Source organism: Ornithorhynchus anatinus, chromosome 2 (genome assembly GCF_004115215.2).
Source record: "Ornithorhynchus anatinus isolate Pmale09 chromosome 2, mOrnAna1.pri.v4, whole genome shotgun sequence".
Classification (NCBI taxonomy): domain Eukaryota; kingdom Metazoa; phylum Chordata; class Mammalia; order Monotremata; family Ornithorhynchidae; genus Ornithorhynchus; species Ornithorhynchus anatinus.
Window position 1 is genome coordinate 75,845,997 of NC_041729.1, and position 16,544 is coordinate 75,862,540.

General features: G+C 42.2%; 1 protein-coding gene and 1 non-coding gene across 13 annotated transcripts in view; one reads left to right on the forward strand and one right to left on the reverse strand.

Moving 5' to 3' along the window:
* SYNE1 (spectrin repeat containing nuclear envelope protein 1) overlaps positions 1–16,544 on the forward strand; it is a 518,607-nt gene that overhangs the window by 434,961 nt on the left and 67,102 nt on the right. For all 12 annotated transcript variants that reach the window (XM_029048032.2, XM_029048087.2, XM_029048053.2 and 9 more), the window contains 2 exons: positions 6,822–6,980; positions 9,469–9,635. In XM_029048032.2, coding sequence (XP_028903865.1) covers positions 6,822–6,980; positions 9,469–9,635 — 326 coding nt within the window. The remainder of the gene's footprint in view (positions 1–6,821; positions 6,981–9,468; positions 9,636–16,544) is intronic.
* LOC114809548 lies at positions 9,926–10,063 on the reverse strand. Its single transcript, XR_003757325.1, has one exon. It is a non-coding gene; the product is annotated as a small nucleolar RNA SNORA7 (small nucleolar RNA).

Consider the following 16,544-nt stretch of genomic DNA (forward strand, 5'->3'; position numbering starts at 1 on the left):
CAAGTAACTTAACTTCTCTGTGCCGCAGTTATCTCTTCTGTAAAATGAGGGTTAAGGCTTTGAGCCCAAGCGGGACATGGATTCTCTCCAACCTCATTAGCTAGTATTTAACCCAGCATTTAGTATAATGCCTAGCCCATAGTAAACCCTAAACAAACACGATAATTTTTTTTTTTTAAAAGAATAGAATATATGTGAATTAATGCATTACCCGCCCTTTCCTCTCCACCCAAATGGCTACCTTACTGCTACGGGCTCTCGTTATATCCCGGCTAGACTACTGTGTCAGCCTTCTCTCTGATCTCCCTTCCTCCTCTCTCGCCCCGCTCGGGTCTATTCTTCACTCTGCTGCCCGGCTCATCTTCCTGCAGAAACGATCTGGGCATGTCACTCCCCTTCTTAAACACCTCCAGTGGTTGCCTATCAACCTCTGCTCCAAACAAAAACTCCTCACTCTAGGCTTCGAGGTTCTCCATCACCTTGCCCCTTCCTACCTCTCCTCCCTTCTCTCTTTCTACCGGCCACCCCGCACGCTCCGCTCCTCTGCCGCCCACTCCTCACCGTCCCTTGGTCTCGCCTATCCCGCCGTCGACCCCCGGGCCGCATCCTCCCGCGGTCCCGGAACGCCCTCCCTCCTCACCTCCGCCAAACTGATTCTCTTCCCCTCTTCAAAACCCTACTTCAAACTCACCTCCTCCAAGAGGCCTTCCCAGACTGAGCTCCTCTTCTCCCTCTACTCCCTCTACCACCACACCTTCACCTCTCCGCAGCTTAACCCTTTTTCCCCCATTTCCCTCTGCTCCTCCCCCTCTCCCTTCCCATCCCCTCAGCACTGTACTCGTCTGCTCAACTGTTTATATTTATTACCGTATTTATTTTGTTAATGAAATGTACATCGCCTTGATTCTATTTAGTTGCCATTGTTTTTACGAGATGTTCTTCCCCTCGACTCTATTTATTGCCATTGTTCTCGTCTGTCCGTCTCCCCCGATTAGACTGTAAGCCCGTCAGACGGCAGGGACTGTCTCTATCTGTTGCTGACTTGTTCATTCCAAGCGCTTAGTACAGTGCTCTGCACATAGTAAGCACTCAATAAATACTATTGAATGAATGAATGAATGATTAGGAGGGAATATTAAACTAAATAAGTGATATGATAGAGTTTGGAAACATTCTCGCAATACTAATCATCTCTAATTTTCATTCTATTACATGTAAAAATAAAACTTTTCCCTGATTCTTCCAGACTAACTTGAGTGTTCTCTACAATCTTAAATCTCAGTGATTATAAATATTATCTTGCAAACTGTGATTTTAATGTGTTCTGTTGTGATCTTCTCCCATTTGGGTAACAAATTCAATCCCAGCTTTGACCTTTTCTTGTCTGGGTTCAGTCATGGCCCCCGGGGTCTACACAAAACCCTCAATTGGTTCCTGCATGGAATTTCTAATCCATTACCTTCCTTAGTCCTGAATGCAAGGTGGCTTATTTTGATCCTTGCTATACCAAAGAGAGACCACAGTTTTAATCCAATGAGGAATAAATTTCAATGGAGTTTTATATCGTGGTGTCCTTGACTTGGGGTTTCTGAGGAAGTTTAGAATTCTTGTTGTGGAATGCTTTTATCCAACTGGGCAGGGGTTGGCACGATAACCCCTTGAGGAGAACTAGAACTGAAAACCCCCCTTCATGACCTATGCCCATAGTTTGTGCCTGAGTTTTCAGTCTCTTCAGATGCATCCCTGAAGGTGATGAAGTGCAAATGTCCCTAATGGCCTCATTCCTTCTCCACCCTCTGAAAGGGTGTCTCTCACTCCAGGCTTTACCTGGCTAAGTCTGCATTTTGCCTACTCAGTTCTCTCTAACTTAGAATCAAGAGTTTTCCAATTGTTCTGCGGAATTGGATCTCCATGTTCTTTAATATCCTAGCTAGATTGAATTGCAGTTCGTTTAGCCTTTGATCTATTTTACATTGTCATTTAGAAAACAATTTGGTCTTCAACAGCTCTGAGCTGATCTGAAGCTGTGCTAAAAGTCTGGTGGTGTTAATGTTCTGTTAACTCTAGAGCTGGCTGAGAACTCTTGGGAGAGGTGCTAATAGCTGGTAGCTCCTGCTCTAAAAGCAGTGTCTTTCCATTTTCCCAGATTTTTAAACAGGACCTCCAGAGATTTATTAAAATGAGCCAAATCCCTTTTTTTTTTCCAAAATACAGCAATCATTATTAGGCAGATCAAAACTGGGTCTGCTTCACTGCTTATCAATAAACTACAGTTAAAATTACTAACCAAGGTATGTTTTCCCCATGCCTCAACAACCTCCACTGGTCTCCCATCCATCTCCGCATCAAACAGAAACCCCTCACTGTCAGTATCAAGGCACTCAGTCTTGATAGTCTTGATAGATAGTCTTGATAGAAAGTTGACCTGTTGAGTGCTTTCTGTGTGCAGAGCACTGTATTAAGCACTTGGGAGAGTACAGTAAAAAAGAGTTCGTAGATTTGTCCCCTGCCCACAAGGAGCTTATAGTAGAGAGGGACTCTATTACCTGCTCCTAACTAACCTCACTCTTCTCCCTCTATTACCCAGCCAGCGTACTTTGTTCTTCTAACACCAACCTATGTACTGTAACTAGATACCATCTCTCTCGCCATTGATCTCTTGCCCAAGTCTTCTTTCTTGCCTGGAGCCTTCCCTGATTAACCTTTCTTTTCCCCACCCTATTCCCCAGCCCTCTACATCACCTATGCACTTGGGTCTGTATCCCCTAAGCACTTTGCTACCCACCCTCATCCCCATCCCTTAACATCTGTCTTCCCAACTGGGTTATAAAATCCTTGTGGACAGAACTTAGACTTAGCAATTCTATTTTATTGTACTCTCCCAGAGATCTAGTACAGTGCTCTACAAACAGTACATGCTCAATAAATACCATTGATTGATTGATTAATTCACTGTTATCGAAGACAGGTATAGAATTAAGAACTCGAACCCAGACCTGGTGGATATTTCTGTGTAGGCCATAGTGGCCATGACTAAACAAAACTTTCAAACCAGACAAGATCAATATCGAAATTTAATTAGTAATCAATTTGGGAAGAGCACAATGGAAAGAAAGACACAGCCACTGAGGTTGGATAGTATCAGGGGCAAGCTGGGGATTTGATTAATGAAAGTCATAATAATACTAATGTTGGTATTTGTTAAGCGCTTACTATGTGCAGAGCCCTGTTCTAAGCACTGGGGTAGATACAGGGTAATTAGGTTGTCCCACGTGAGGCTCATACAGTTAATCCCCATTTTACAGATGAGGTAACTGAGGCACAGAGAAGTGAAGTGACTTGCCCACAATCACACAGCTGACGAGTGGCAGAGCAGGAATTCGAACCCATGACCTCTGACTCCCGAGCCATGCAAGGCAGCAATGTGACTTGCCCGAAAGCACTGCATGGTGAAAAGAATGAGAACCAGGGTCATCTAAGACAGTGTCCAAATCAAACAACTCTGTCTTCCTTTTCACCCCAGGTGTAGTTTAGATAGAGATAAGTGACTCACCAAATGATGATCTTTTCAGGGCGTTCACAGGGATTGATCAGTGGAATTCATCACAGTCAACATCCATCTCCAACCACCTCACTTCCTTTTGCTCATCTCCCACCTTCCCCTTCAAGGGGATGTAGTTTTCCCCTAATTGGCAGAGATATCGGGCCCCTCCAAGAATGTTCCCAACCATTCTGGTGGGGACTGCTGTCGGACTTGTTTCCTTGCTGTGTAATAGTGGCCTCAGCCACAATGGATGAGCTGCTTGCTCCTGTGCCTTAATTCCTGCACCCCCTGCACCCCAGCTGTGAGCTTCCATGTGCCATCAGGGTCCTTACTCTGAGTGGATGTACCTCTCCTCTCCACATAGAGGGGTCCTGACTCCCCCTTCCTCACCCCATTTTACAAATGATGCACAATGAGAAGCAGCAAGGTCTAGTAGAAAGAGCATGGGCCTGGGATTCAGAGGAACTGGGTTCTAAACTCAGCTCTTCCAATTGCTTGCTGTGTGACCTTGGGCAAGTCAGTTAACTTCCTTGTGCCTCAGTTTCTTCAACTGTAAAATGGGGATTAAATCCTCCTCCCTCCTATTAGACTGTCAGCCCCATGTAGTACAGGAAGTGAAGTGTGTATTACCTGATTATTTTGTATGTACTTCCAGTACTTAAAACAGTTTGACAGATAGTAAGTGCTTAACAAATACTATAAGAAAATGTCTGGCTACAAGGCAGGAGAAGAGACATCAATAGAGGCGAAGGGGAGAGGTGAGAAGAGAACAGTAAGGAATGTCTATTTTTTTTTACTCAGCTTAGTAGAGTGGTCTGCATATAGTAAGCACTCAATAAGTATGATTGAATGAATGAACATTAGATGTTACAGTCTCCCCTTTTCTTCTCCCCTTCCTCTCTCCCCTGCTCCCCGCTATATCTTGTTTCTTTTCTTACCTTCTTCCTTTCCCATTTCCCCCTGCCTCTCCTTTTCTCCTCCCTTTTCTTCTCCTCTCTCCCTTTTCCTTCTCCCTCTCATCTGTTCTGTCCATCACCTCACTTCCCCTCCTGCTTTGAGGGTTGGTTTGTCTTGTGACTGCTGTTTGTGAGCTTAGGGGTAGGAGGAAACAGGGAGGAAGAGGCCAGGGAACTCTGATTTCTGGACACTTTCTAGTTGCCCCCAAAGTCCCTCACTCTGAACCTGAGTTTGCATGCTCGAAAAGCTCTGTGCCTGCTGGGCACTCAACATCCCCTAACTCGGGCCTTATTTAGTGCCCATGTTTGGTGCCCCAACTAATACTTTATTACCAACTCATAGAAAACATATCAGTAGAAAAGTCAGGAAAATCAATATTTTTCCCCACTGTTTATAAAAAAAAAATTCTCAGCAGCTGTTTACCTTGCTGTCATTTTTGGTGTTAATTAATTGTAGTTATTAGGATGAGAGGAGTTATGGTAAACATGCTATTAGGAGGAGATAGCTTCAAGGAGAATATGATCCGTATTTGCGCATCAGGCATTTTGAAATGAAGGTACTGATTTTTTGGAAACAGATTAAGACGGCTGCTTCTGAAACAGTTATGTAATGTATTATAGAGAACGTGCTGGGGCTTAGCCACAGTACCTGACACTTTCTGGATATAGGCTGTGATCGATCAAAGACAGAGAAAAATCTAGGAGTGATGAGTATTTCTTGGAAAATCTAGCATCCATGTTTGGAGACCAAAGCTAGAATCATAGTTTTATTTTTATTTTTTTTTATTTTTTACATCTCTCTGTTACACAACCCTTCAGCTACATGAAATGGTTGTTTTAAGAACTGCCATTTTAGGTGGTGATTTGCATACCTAATATTTCAGCATGTAACTGAGTAGGAAGAATTGCATTTTTTTTTCAGTAGTTCGACTGTTCGGGGATTTCCGTTGAGCTGCTATCAATTTTAAAATCGCAAAAGGAAATGTGTTTGTGTTCGTGCCTCCGTTTAAAAAAAAAAGAAAGGGTTAGTCAGAAAAGAAGTGTCCATATGTTAAGAGCAGGAGCTGTGTTTATGCACCTATTTGAAATGGTTGGTGGAAAGTAAGGAGTGAATGAGACTGCAGGTGATAACAAGGAGGATAAGATGTTGTAAGTGACATGTTGTTGCATTGTGCTGTTAATATATGTTAAATTTTCATTTTCCCAACCAGTCCGGTAAAATGGTTTGTTGTATTTCAACCATGTCTTGCTTTTTTTTTCTGTTTGAAACCTGAATATGTGTGTAATTCACAGCTTGGAATGTAAATGTTACTGTGGTTGACCATATATATTGTATTTTGTTTTTGAAACTCTTGATGTGTGACAGATGTTGGAAATTGAGAAGTACATTTCCTTTTGCAGTGATACCCTGTCAGTTTAAGCCTGCACTTGCCTAGTTTTGCCGAGCAGTGTTTCTTAACCCTTAGAGAAATAGAAATGATTTTCTAGGATTTTACATCCTTTTTAATGTTCATCTGAGCGGCAGCTTGGAAAGACACATGATGTATCAGTCTTATTAAAACCCACCTAGAAATTATGGATTTCAGTTGGAGCCTGGTGATGTGAGGAGCATTCCCTTCCCACAGTAATGTTCTGCTACTTCTACTGCTGAACTTTTTGTGGAATTTACCAGGATCCTTTCCTTGGGTGGCCATCTTCTCTCTCCGGAACTCTAAATTCTGACACCCCTGTGGGGCAGAGACGATTAATGAAGCGATAGCTTCATATTTCTTCCTTGCATTGAGCGCAGTGTTATGCCCATTATTTGTACCTAATAAATGTCATAACCACTAGATGAACAGGCTTGCTATCACTTTAGGAATAAGCCGGTATCTTTGACTCTCGGCTCCCACCCGAGGTATAAAATTTGATGGGCAGAGAAGAGCTACCATAATGTGAAATGATGTTGAGCCTGCAATCTTCAGACTAGCAATTTAGGGTTGTTACTCATCTAGCATCTTTCAAATTATCCTAGGGGGAGCATTCAGGTCTATCAGGTTTACCATCTTAGACGACACCCTACTTCAAATGAATATTTCCGAGATTCAGAAGATTATCGACCCTTTCTTTCCTCCTTCCCACCCTGTTCCCTGATTGAACCACCCATTAACTAGCAAGCCTCAACGTGGAAAGAAGACTGTCGAACTCTATCAAGTCCTCCTTCTAGGACCTAGGTGGAAAAAAACTCCAGTCAAATTTATGGAAACTGAAGGGGGAATATCAGTATTTTCTCAAGTAGAATCTCTTTCTCTCCTGTAACTATGCTCTTCAAATGTTACCAGGTCTCCTTACGGCGTCAGCAAGTGAGTGAGAGATTGAATGAGTGGGCAGTCTTCAGCGAGAAGAACAAGGAACTCTGTGAGTGGCTGACTCAAATGGAAAGTAAAGTTTCACAAAATGGAGACATCCTTATTGAAGAAATGATAGAGAAGCTCAGGAAGGTATGAGGACTAAATTTGCTTGAAATTCCTGGTTTATTTAATGTAAGAGTCTTTGTATGTGCAATAAATACACATATGGCCCACAACTACATTTTTATCAAAGGTGTGGGGTTGTTTTCAGTGCCTGGCTGCTGCTTTGCCTAATAATACACACTCTCTCTGACAGTCTCCAGCAGGTTTATGCTGTTCTCCATAGTTAAGTATTATGAGAAGCAGTGGTGCTTAGTGGAAAGAGCACGGGCTTGCAAATCAGAGGAGCTGGGTTTTAATCCCAGCTCTGCCAGTTGCTTGCTGTTTGGCCTTGAGGAAGTTACTCAACTTCTCTGTGCCTCAGTTGCCTCATCTGTATAATGGGGATTAAATCCTCCTCCCTCCCAATTTAAACCGTGAGACTCACGAGGGACAGGGACTATGTCCAACCCAATTTACTTGTATCTACTTAGAACAGTGCTTGACACATAATAATCACTTAAAAAATGTTAAAAATTGTACTTCCTTGCTACAAAGGAGGTGTACATAACAAGGAAATTGTAAGGATAGCATACTATGGATTCCATTCGCACAGATTTGTGTGTCAGAAGGACTTGGGTTCTAATTCTGACTCTACCACTTGTCTGCAGTGTGACCTTGGACAAGTCACTTAACTTTTTTTGCCTCAGTTACCTCATCTGTAAAGTGGGGATTGAAACTGCGAGCCTCATGCGAGACAGGGACCATGTCCACCCTGATCAGCTTGAATCTACCCCAGTGCATAGTACAGTGCCTGGCACATAGTAAATGCTTAACAAATACCATAAAATAAAAATATTCAGTTCTGTATTGCCAGTGCGGACCTTGGGTAGTCTGCAGTTATTCCCTGGTGCCAGCATGGCACACATCACATTGGTTTTCTTCCTGATTTATCATCATCCCATAGAGATAAGCTTATTCTTCAAAACAGTTCACAATCTTTTGCATGTCTTCCTGTCTATAGGCATTTTAGGAGCAGTCCTGATGCTTGCCTCTAGGACTTTGGATGCTGCATGTAACCTTTTGGGTTAAATGATCAGAAATGTGTTCTTCTACAGCATGTGATGTGAATTCTAACACTAGTGTTTAAGTCTCTCACTGCATCCTCCAAAGTGGTTGTGTGGAATAAACTGAATGAGGTGCACATGTCAAAAACAAAACTCCTTATCTTCTCCCCTGAAACCCTGTCCTCTCCATGGCTCTCCTGTCACTGTAGACAGCACTACCACCCTCACAAGTCTGTAACCTTGGTGTTATACTCAACTCATGTGGAAAGAGCCCGGGCTTAGGAGTCAGAGGTCACGGGTTCAAATCCCAGCCCTGCCACTTGTCAGCTGGGTGACTTTGGGCAAGTCACTTAATTTTTCTGGGACTCAGTTACTCCATCTGTAAAATGGGAATTAAGACTGTGAGCTGCACGTGGGACAACCTGATCACCTTGTATCCTCCCCAGTGCTTAGAACAGTGCTTTGCACATAGTAAGCGCTTAACAAATGCCATCATTATCATGTCTTTGATTCTACACACATATTCAATCTATCACTAATCCTGTCTGTTCAACCTTCAAAACATCATTAAAACCCACCCTTTCCTCTCCATCCAAACTGCTAACACATTACCATAAGCACTTATCCTGTCCTGCCTTGAATACTGCAACAAACTCCTTGCTGACCTCCCTGCCTCCAGTCTCTCCACACTCCAGTCTATAAATCACTCTGTTGCAAGGATCATTTTTCTACAAAAACAGCCGGTCCATGTTTTCCCATGCCTCAAGAACCTCCAGTGATTGCCCACTGACCTCTGCATCAAACATGGAGTTAAAGCACTCAATCACCTAGCCCTCTCCTACCTCACCTTGCTGCTCTCCTACTACAATCTTGTCCACACACTCTGCTTCTTTAATGCCAGCCTACTTACTGTACCTCAGTCTCGTCTATCTCACAAATGACCCCTCATCCATGTCTTGCCACTGGCCTGGATTGCAATCCCTCTTCATATCCCACAGATGATCTTTCTTGCACCTGGATTTGCACCTTCTATTCCCCTCCCTCAGTTCCACAGCACTTATGTACTTATCCGTAATTTATTTATTAATGTCTATCTCTCCCTCTAGACGGTCAGATTATTGTAGGCAGAGAACATGTCTAGCAATCTGTTATATTTTACTCTTCCAAGCCCTTAGTACAGTCTCTACACATAGTAAGCACTCAGTAAATATAATTGATTACAATGCATCCTTCTTCATGGGAGCAGCAGGTCCATGTCTCTTGGTCACAAACTGCAGTAGTGGATTTCTGCTAACCAATTTCTTTCTACCTTATTGTAGTTGAAAGTTTAAATTGACATTCATCTGGATTTGATCAGGCATGGAGTTATTCCCGAGTGAAAATAATATTCCCATGATTAGTTTTGTAATAGGGCTGAGCAGAACGCAGTCAGAATTTGTTTTGACCTGTATGATTTGTAATTTATCTCTCAGGATTACCAAGAGGAAATTGCAGTTGCCCAGGAGAATAAAATCCAACTCCAGCAAATGGGAGAACGACTTGCAAGAGCCAGCCATGAGAGCAAAGCATCAGAAATTGAGTACAAACTTGGAAAGGTGAATGACAGATGGCAACATCTACTAGATCTGATTGCAGCCAGGTAAAAAATATTTGTCATATCACCCCCCATAATAATTATATAAATAATTGTGATATTTGGTAAATCCTTGTCTTATGCTGTCAAGTTGTCTCTGACCCATAGAGATGCCTTGGACACATCTCTTCCAGAATGCCCCACCTCCATCTGCAGTCGTTCTGGTAGTTTATCCAAAGACTTTTCTTGGTAAAAATATGGAAATGATTTACCCTTGCCTCCTTCCACTCAGTAAACTTGAGTCTCCGCCCTCGACTCTCTCCCATGCTGCTGCTACCCAGCACAGGTGAGTTTTGACTTGTAGCAGATTGCCTTCCACTCGCTAACCACTGTCCAAGCTAGGAATGGAATGGATAGGCCTCTGCTTGACTCTCCCTCCTGTAGTTGAGACTGGTAGAGTACTGGAAACTCTCCAAATGTAATCCTGAGAGGAGTGTTAAGTCCTTACTGTGTGCCAAGTACAAAGTGCTGGGGTAGGTATAAGATAATCAAGTCCATTATGGGACTCAGTCTAAGTAGGAAAGAGAACAGGTATTGAATCCCCATTTTGTAGATTAGGGAACTGAGGCACAGTGGTTTTAAGTGACTTGCCCAAGTTCACACAGCAGGTAAATGGTGGAACTGGGTCTACGCCACTCCTGTCTCAGTATAGAGTTAACATAGGCAGCAGATTTCAGTTTCTCACTGCAAGTAAATGCGAAGAACTTTATCTTCTCTCTTCATCCCTAAATCCTAATCCATATTGTTTTCTTCTACAATATAAATTTCGTGAGGTGAACTTTCACCCCCTTGTTCTTAAATGTCTCCAAGATTGATGTGCAAGTCAGATGAATCAGGTGAGAGAACTCAAATCAAACCCGATGCCCTTGTTGGGGCTTCATTTACTTCTGAGCTAGAAAGAAAGTATTGAAGAACTCACTGGTACTAAAGAGCCTTTTTCCTATGCTCTGAAGTGGAAAAGAGAGGGGATTATCTTTGTCAAATGCCACTCATTAGAAATGTGAAGAAACAAAACGTATTACTGACAGTCACTCAGTGCATTTTGTAAAACTAACTGTGACTGCTGCAGTATTTTTCATTTTATTTTTAACTCTCCACCTTTCTGTTAGCTGTGAAATTTGATTAATGCCTTTGGAAAAGATGATGGGTAATTGTTCTTACCAAAAGACAGTGTCAGTAAGAGAGGTGAAAAGCTGTAGGAATAGATTATGTCAGAGGACTGAAACAAAGCTTTGGTGTCTTTTGTAATTTAAAGAAGTAGCTAAGTAATTTGCATATAGCAAATTATGTAGCATAATACATATACGTATACAAATGCCTATGTTAAAGGATATTATTGGAATTTAGACATGTATTGTTTCTAGTGAGATGCTTTTCACAATAACAGGAGAGTAGTAGTGGTGCTAATGCTTTTCTGATTCTTTTAGTTCTGTTAATGATCTGAGCTCCTCCACTCAGCCTTTAGAAAGATGAAATAGGAGCAGAGAACATAGAAAGTATTTCCAGACAGTTCCAACTATAATGACCAGTATCCCTCTATGTTCAAAGACACTCAAAATGTCTTATTCTTATAAATGTTTCTTTTATTGTAAAACACTAATTTAGGAGGGGATGAATGTTTTTAATGGTATTTGCAAAGTGTTTACTACGTGTCAGGCACTGCTGTAAATACTGACAGAGATACAAGATAATCAGGTTGAACACAGTCCATGTCCCACAAGGAATTTAAAGCTTTAATCCCCATTTTACAGGTGAGGGAACTGAAGCACAGAGAAATTAAGTGACTTGCCCAAGTTGTCACAGCAGAATAGTGACAGATCTAGATTAGAACCCAGTGAAGAGCAAAGTTATTTCGGGATTTCTGAGTCTGATAATATATATAGGATAGGAAAGTCAGTCATATTTATTGAGCACTTACTCTGTGCAGAGCACTGTACTAAGTGCTTGGGAGAGTACACTATAATAACTGACACATTCCCTGCCCACAACGAGGTGCATAGAAACTCCCTCCTAAAATAGGAAAATCAGCTGGAGTTAATGGTTTGTGGAGGAGACTTTAGTGGAGTGGATGCTATTTGGTACCATTTTCTGGCACTTCATTAATATATGGTGTTGTCAAATCTTGCTAAATATTTAAGAGCACTGGAGATTGCTGCTGTGTGTATTTGCATTTCATTGCCATGTAAGATGGAACAAAAACTGACTTCTAAAAATTGGACTCCCTCCACTCATCCTTGGAGAAGTAGAGAAGAAACTACTTCTTCCTAAGCATTCCTAACACCATTCCTAAGCAGGAACAAACTAGAATTCCGGATTAGAGAAATAGAACTAAAATACCCAGGGAATAGTATTTAAAGCCAGACACTCCTTGGTTTTGAGAATAGGCATACTGTATGTCATAGAAGCCGAAAGAGTTAGATAATTTTATCTTTAAAAATGTTTAACAATTTCTCATTATTCATAGATGAATTTCTTGCTACTCTCTTGAAAGCATTTTTTTTAATAAACATCATATTTCCTCTAAATGCTTATCACCATTTTCAAAAGCTTTCCCAACTGTTTTTAAAGAAGAGCTAGGCCACTCATTAATACCCAAAGAAAAAAATGTTTTTTCTAGTATGGCAAATAGGATATGTATTCACAACTGGCCCAGTGCAAAGAGCCTAGGTGTGGAACACAGGAGACGTGGCTTCTAGTCCCAGCTCTACCACTAGCCGACTGTGAGATAATAATGATAATAGTGGTATTAAGTGCTTACTATGTGCCAAGCGCTGTACTAAACCTGGGTAGATACAAGATAAGGTTCCACATAGAATTCACAGTCTAAGAGGGAGGGAGAACAGACATCCCATTTTGCAGATGAGGGAACTGAGGCACAGAGAGGTGAAGTGAGTTGCCCAAGGTCAAACATCAGGCAAGTGGCAGCACTGGGATTAGAATCCAGGTCCTCTGATTCTCAGGTACGTGTTCTTTCCACTCGGTCATACTGTTCTCGGGCAGGTCACTTAATTTCTCTGTATCTCATTTCCTTCTGTCTAAAGTGAGGATATCTGTTCCATCTACCCAGTGAGATTGTAAACTTGTGTGGAACAGGCATTGCCTCTTTTCTCTATCCCAGTTTTTAGCAACCATTCATTAGCACAGAGTAAGCGTGTACTAAACACTGTTACTTAATAGGACTTCAAAGTTTTCATTTGTAACACAATATATAAAATGATATGCTCAAGGACATAATTACACAGCCAAAGGTTAAGTCTGCATAGGTACATAGGACTTCTAATTGATAAGACAGGAATTTCACTAAAACAAACTGCTGGAAAATCCTCCTTTCGTTGGAATATAAGGACACTTCAGTGTGGGCCATTAAAACATGGGTTTTGGAATTTTTGTTTTTCCAAATTAGCCTTGTTTTTGCCTGTGCAGATTGAGCCGATGTCAGCAGTAGATCTCAAGCCATCTAATCTCTTGCTCTTCAACCGCCTGGCCACACAATGAATACCGTCTCCCCCCTCCGGCATAGACCGTGAGCCCATATTGGAACAAGGGACTGTGTCCAGCCTGGTTGTTGTGTATCTACCCCAGTGATTAGTCTTGTATATGTAACATAGTAAGTGCTTATTAAATCATCTGAGACTGTAAACTCGTTGTGGGCAGGGAATTTGTCTACCAACTCTGTTGTACTGTACTCTTCTGAGCTCTTAGTACAGTGCTCTGCACACAGTGAGAACTCAGTAAATACAATTGATTGATATGGGGAGATACTTTATCGCCTCCTCTCTTCCCCTCTCCCTTACAATCACCTGGAAAGACAAGCCCTTCTTGGGGGTGTACCTTGTATGGGAGAATGCCTTTCTCAGCATCTCAGTAATGATAATTGTGGTATTTGTTAAGCACTTACTATATGCCATGCATTGTATTAAGCGCTGGGGTGGTACAGCAAATAGGGTTGGGCAAAGTCCCTGTCCCACATGGGACTTACAGTCTCAATTATACGATGTAGTAGCTATAGTTTATGCACCTCTCCGCTGTCTTCCCATCTGTAGAGCCCCCCCCTAAAACTCCACCTCCTCTGCAGGCTTCCCTGATTAAGATTCAGATCAGCCCTAATCATTTAGGTTTCTTCATCTGCCCTCAGCTCCTTAGGCCTGCTCTTGACTTATACTACTCAGCCTACATTTATATATTCATCAATTTAGCCTTCCATTCTTCTGTAATCAATTACTGCAATAGTAATATTAATAACTCACTGTGTGCAGAGCACTGTACTGAGCACTGGGAATGAGCACACAGCTGGGACTCATACCCAGTCCCTGTCCCTTGGGGGGAGGAGGGGGTTGGGCATAAAATCTAAAAATAACATTGTTTCTCTTCTAATTAATTGATTCTCTATCAGATACCCACATTAGGTTGAGGGCAGGGACCATGTCTCTTACTCAGGTTTACTTTCCCAAGTGCTTAATACAGTGCTCAGCCTATTGGAGGTACCCAGAAAATAGTATTGATTAGCACTAAGGGGCACTATAGTCCAGTGAGCATTTTGAGGGCTCTGAAAATCCTCTTCTTGGCTGCTGACTGTGAGCAAAGAAGCGTGGCTCAGTGGAAAGAGCCCGGGCTTGGGAGTCAGAGGTCATGGGTTCAAATCCCAGCTCTGCCACTTGTCAGCTGTGTGACTGTGGGCAAGTCACTTAACTTCTCTGCGCCTCAGTTACCTCATCTGTAAAATGGGGATGAACTTTGAGTCTCACGTGGGACAACCTGATTACCCTGTATCTACCCCAGCGCTTAGAACAGTGCTCTGCCCATAGTGCTTAAAAAATACCAACATTATTATTATTATTGGGAAGCAGCTTGGCTTAGTGGAAAGAGCCCAGGCTTGGGAGTCAGAGGTCATGGGTTCGAATGCCGGCTCCCCCACTTGTCAGCTGTGTGACTTTGGGCAAGTCGCTTAACCTCTCTGGGCCTCATTTACCTCCTCTGTAAAATGGGGATTAAGACTGTGAGCCCCACGTGGGACAACCTGATGACCTTGTATCTCCCCCAGCGCTTAGAACAGTGCTTGGCACATAGTAAGCGCTTAACAAATACCATAATCATCATTATTATTATCATTTTGTATTCTCCCTAGGACTTAGTCCAGTGCTCTGCACATAATAAGCACTCAGTAAATATGAGTGATCGATTGACGTCTCCTGATACGTTCCACTGTATTTTGAGCTTAATATGTCTAAAACTGAGCTCCTCATCCTCCCAAATCCACTCCTTTTCTTAAGGTATTCGTTAAGCTCTTACTATATGTCGGGCACTGTACTAAGTGCTAGGAGAGATACAAGATAATCAAGTTGGACACAGAGAAGTTATGTGACTTGCTCAAGGTCACAAAGACAAGTGACTGACAAGATTAGAACCCAGGTCCTCTGACTCCGAGGCCCATACTCTTTCCATTAGGTCATGCTCCTTCTCTTCCCTAATTTTCCCATAGCATCTCACCACCATTCACTCTCTCACCAAATCCTGAAGTCTTGGCATTGTCTGCTTCAACTCTCACATTCAGACTGTAAGCCCGTCAAATGGCAGGGACTGTCTCTATCTGTTGCCGACTTGTTCATCCCAAGCGCTTAGTACAGTGCTCTGCACATAGTAAGCGCTCAATAAATACTATTGAATGAATGAATGAATTCAGGCTGTTGCTAAACCCTGCTAGTATTTTCTCCCAGATATATCCCTTTCAGTCTACCAAAGTAACTATACCGTCTCCCAAGCTGTCATCATATCCTGGCTTAACTACCATTATCAGCCTTCTCACTGGTCTCCATAATTCCAGCATCTCCCCTCTCTATTCCTTAGTTCACTCTGCTTCCAGGATCATTGATCTAAAATATCATTCGGCACATTGAACCCAACTCTTCAAAAACCTTCCATGGCCCCCCATCCTCTGTTTATCAAGGTTAAACTTCTGAGCACTGGCTTTTAGGAACTCCATGAACTGTCCTTATTATGAATCAAGTCTCTTCTCCCAAGCTAACCTTCTCACTGAATCTCATCTTCAATTCTCCAGCCTTTAGTTCACATCCCTTACCCTGCCTGAAATTATTTGTTCACTTTCACACCTGCCAGGCCTCAGCTTTCCTCACCAAAGCCATGTGGTCTGATAGAAAAAGCTTAGGATTCAGAAAGCCTGAGTTTAATCCCAGTTCTGCCACTTGTCTGTTGCGTGTCCTTGGGTAAATCACTTAACTGCACTGTGCCTCAGCTACCTCATCTGTAAACTGGGAATTAAAACTGTGAGCCCCAAGTGGAATATGGAACCAGATTATTTTGATTCTACCCCAGTAATTAGTACACTGCCTGACACATAGTAAGTGTTTAACAACCCCCCAGCCTTCCCCTCAAAAAAAACCCTCCTGAAATCCCACCCCTGTCTAAATTATCTTCTCCCTACGTAAATTCCTTCCAGTTACTACGTCAGCACTTTGCTCACATCTTTCTATTTACTATTTAAGAGTTTACTTTTTCACTTATCCATCTTTACCTTGTCTTTTACCTTCTATCTGTAAGTTATTTTACAGTCTGTCATCTTTGTTCCATAGTACGCTCCCTGAGGGAGCAGACTGTACCCTTTAACCTCTGTCCTACTCTCCCAATCAATCATATTTATTAATGCTTACTCTGTGCAGGTCACTGTACTGAGCGCTTTGGGAGAGTACAACACAACCGACACATTTCCTGCTCAAGACACATTCTCTGCCCAAATGCTCAACATAGTGCCTACCACACAGTAGGAGCTTAATCAGTGCTATTGATTGAAAAAATGTAAACCTAAATATGAAAGTAAAAGATGAAAAATTAGGCTTGAGAAGATGAGACAAAAATTAAAACAAAAGTACATAATATGTTAAAAAATGATAAGGTTATTTG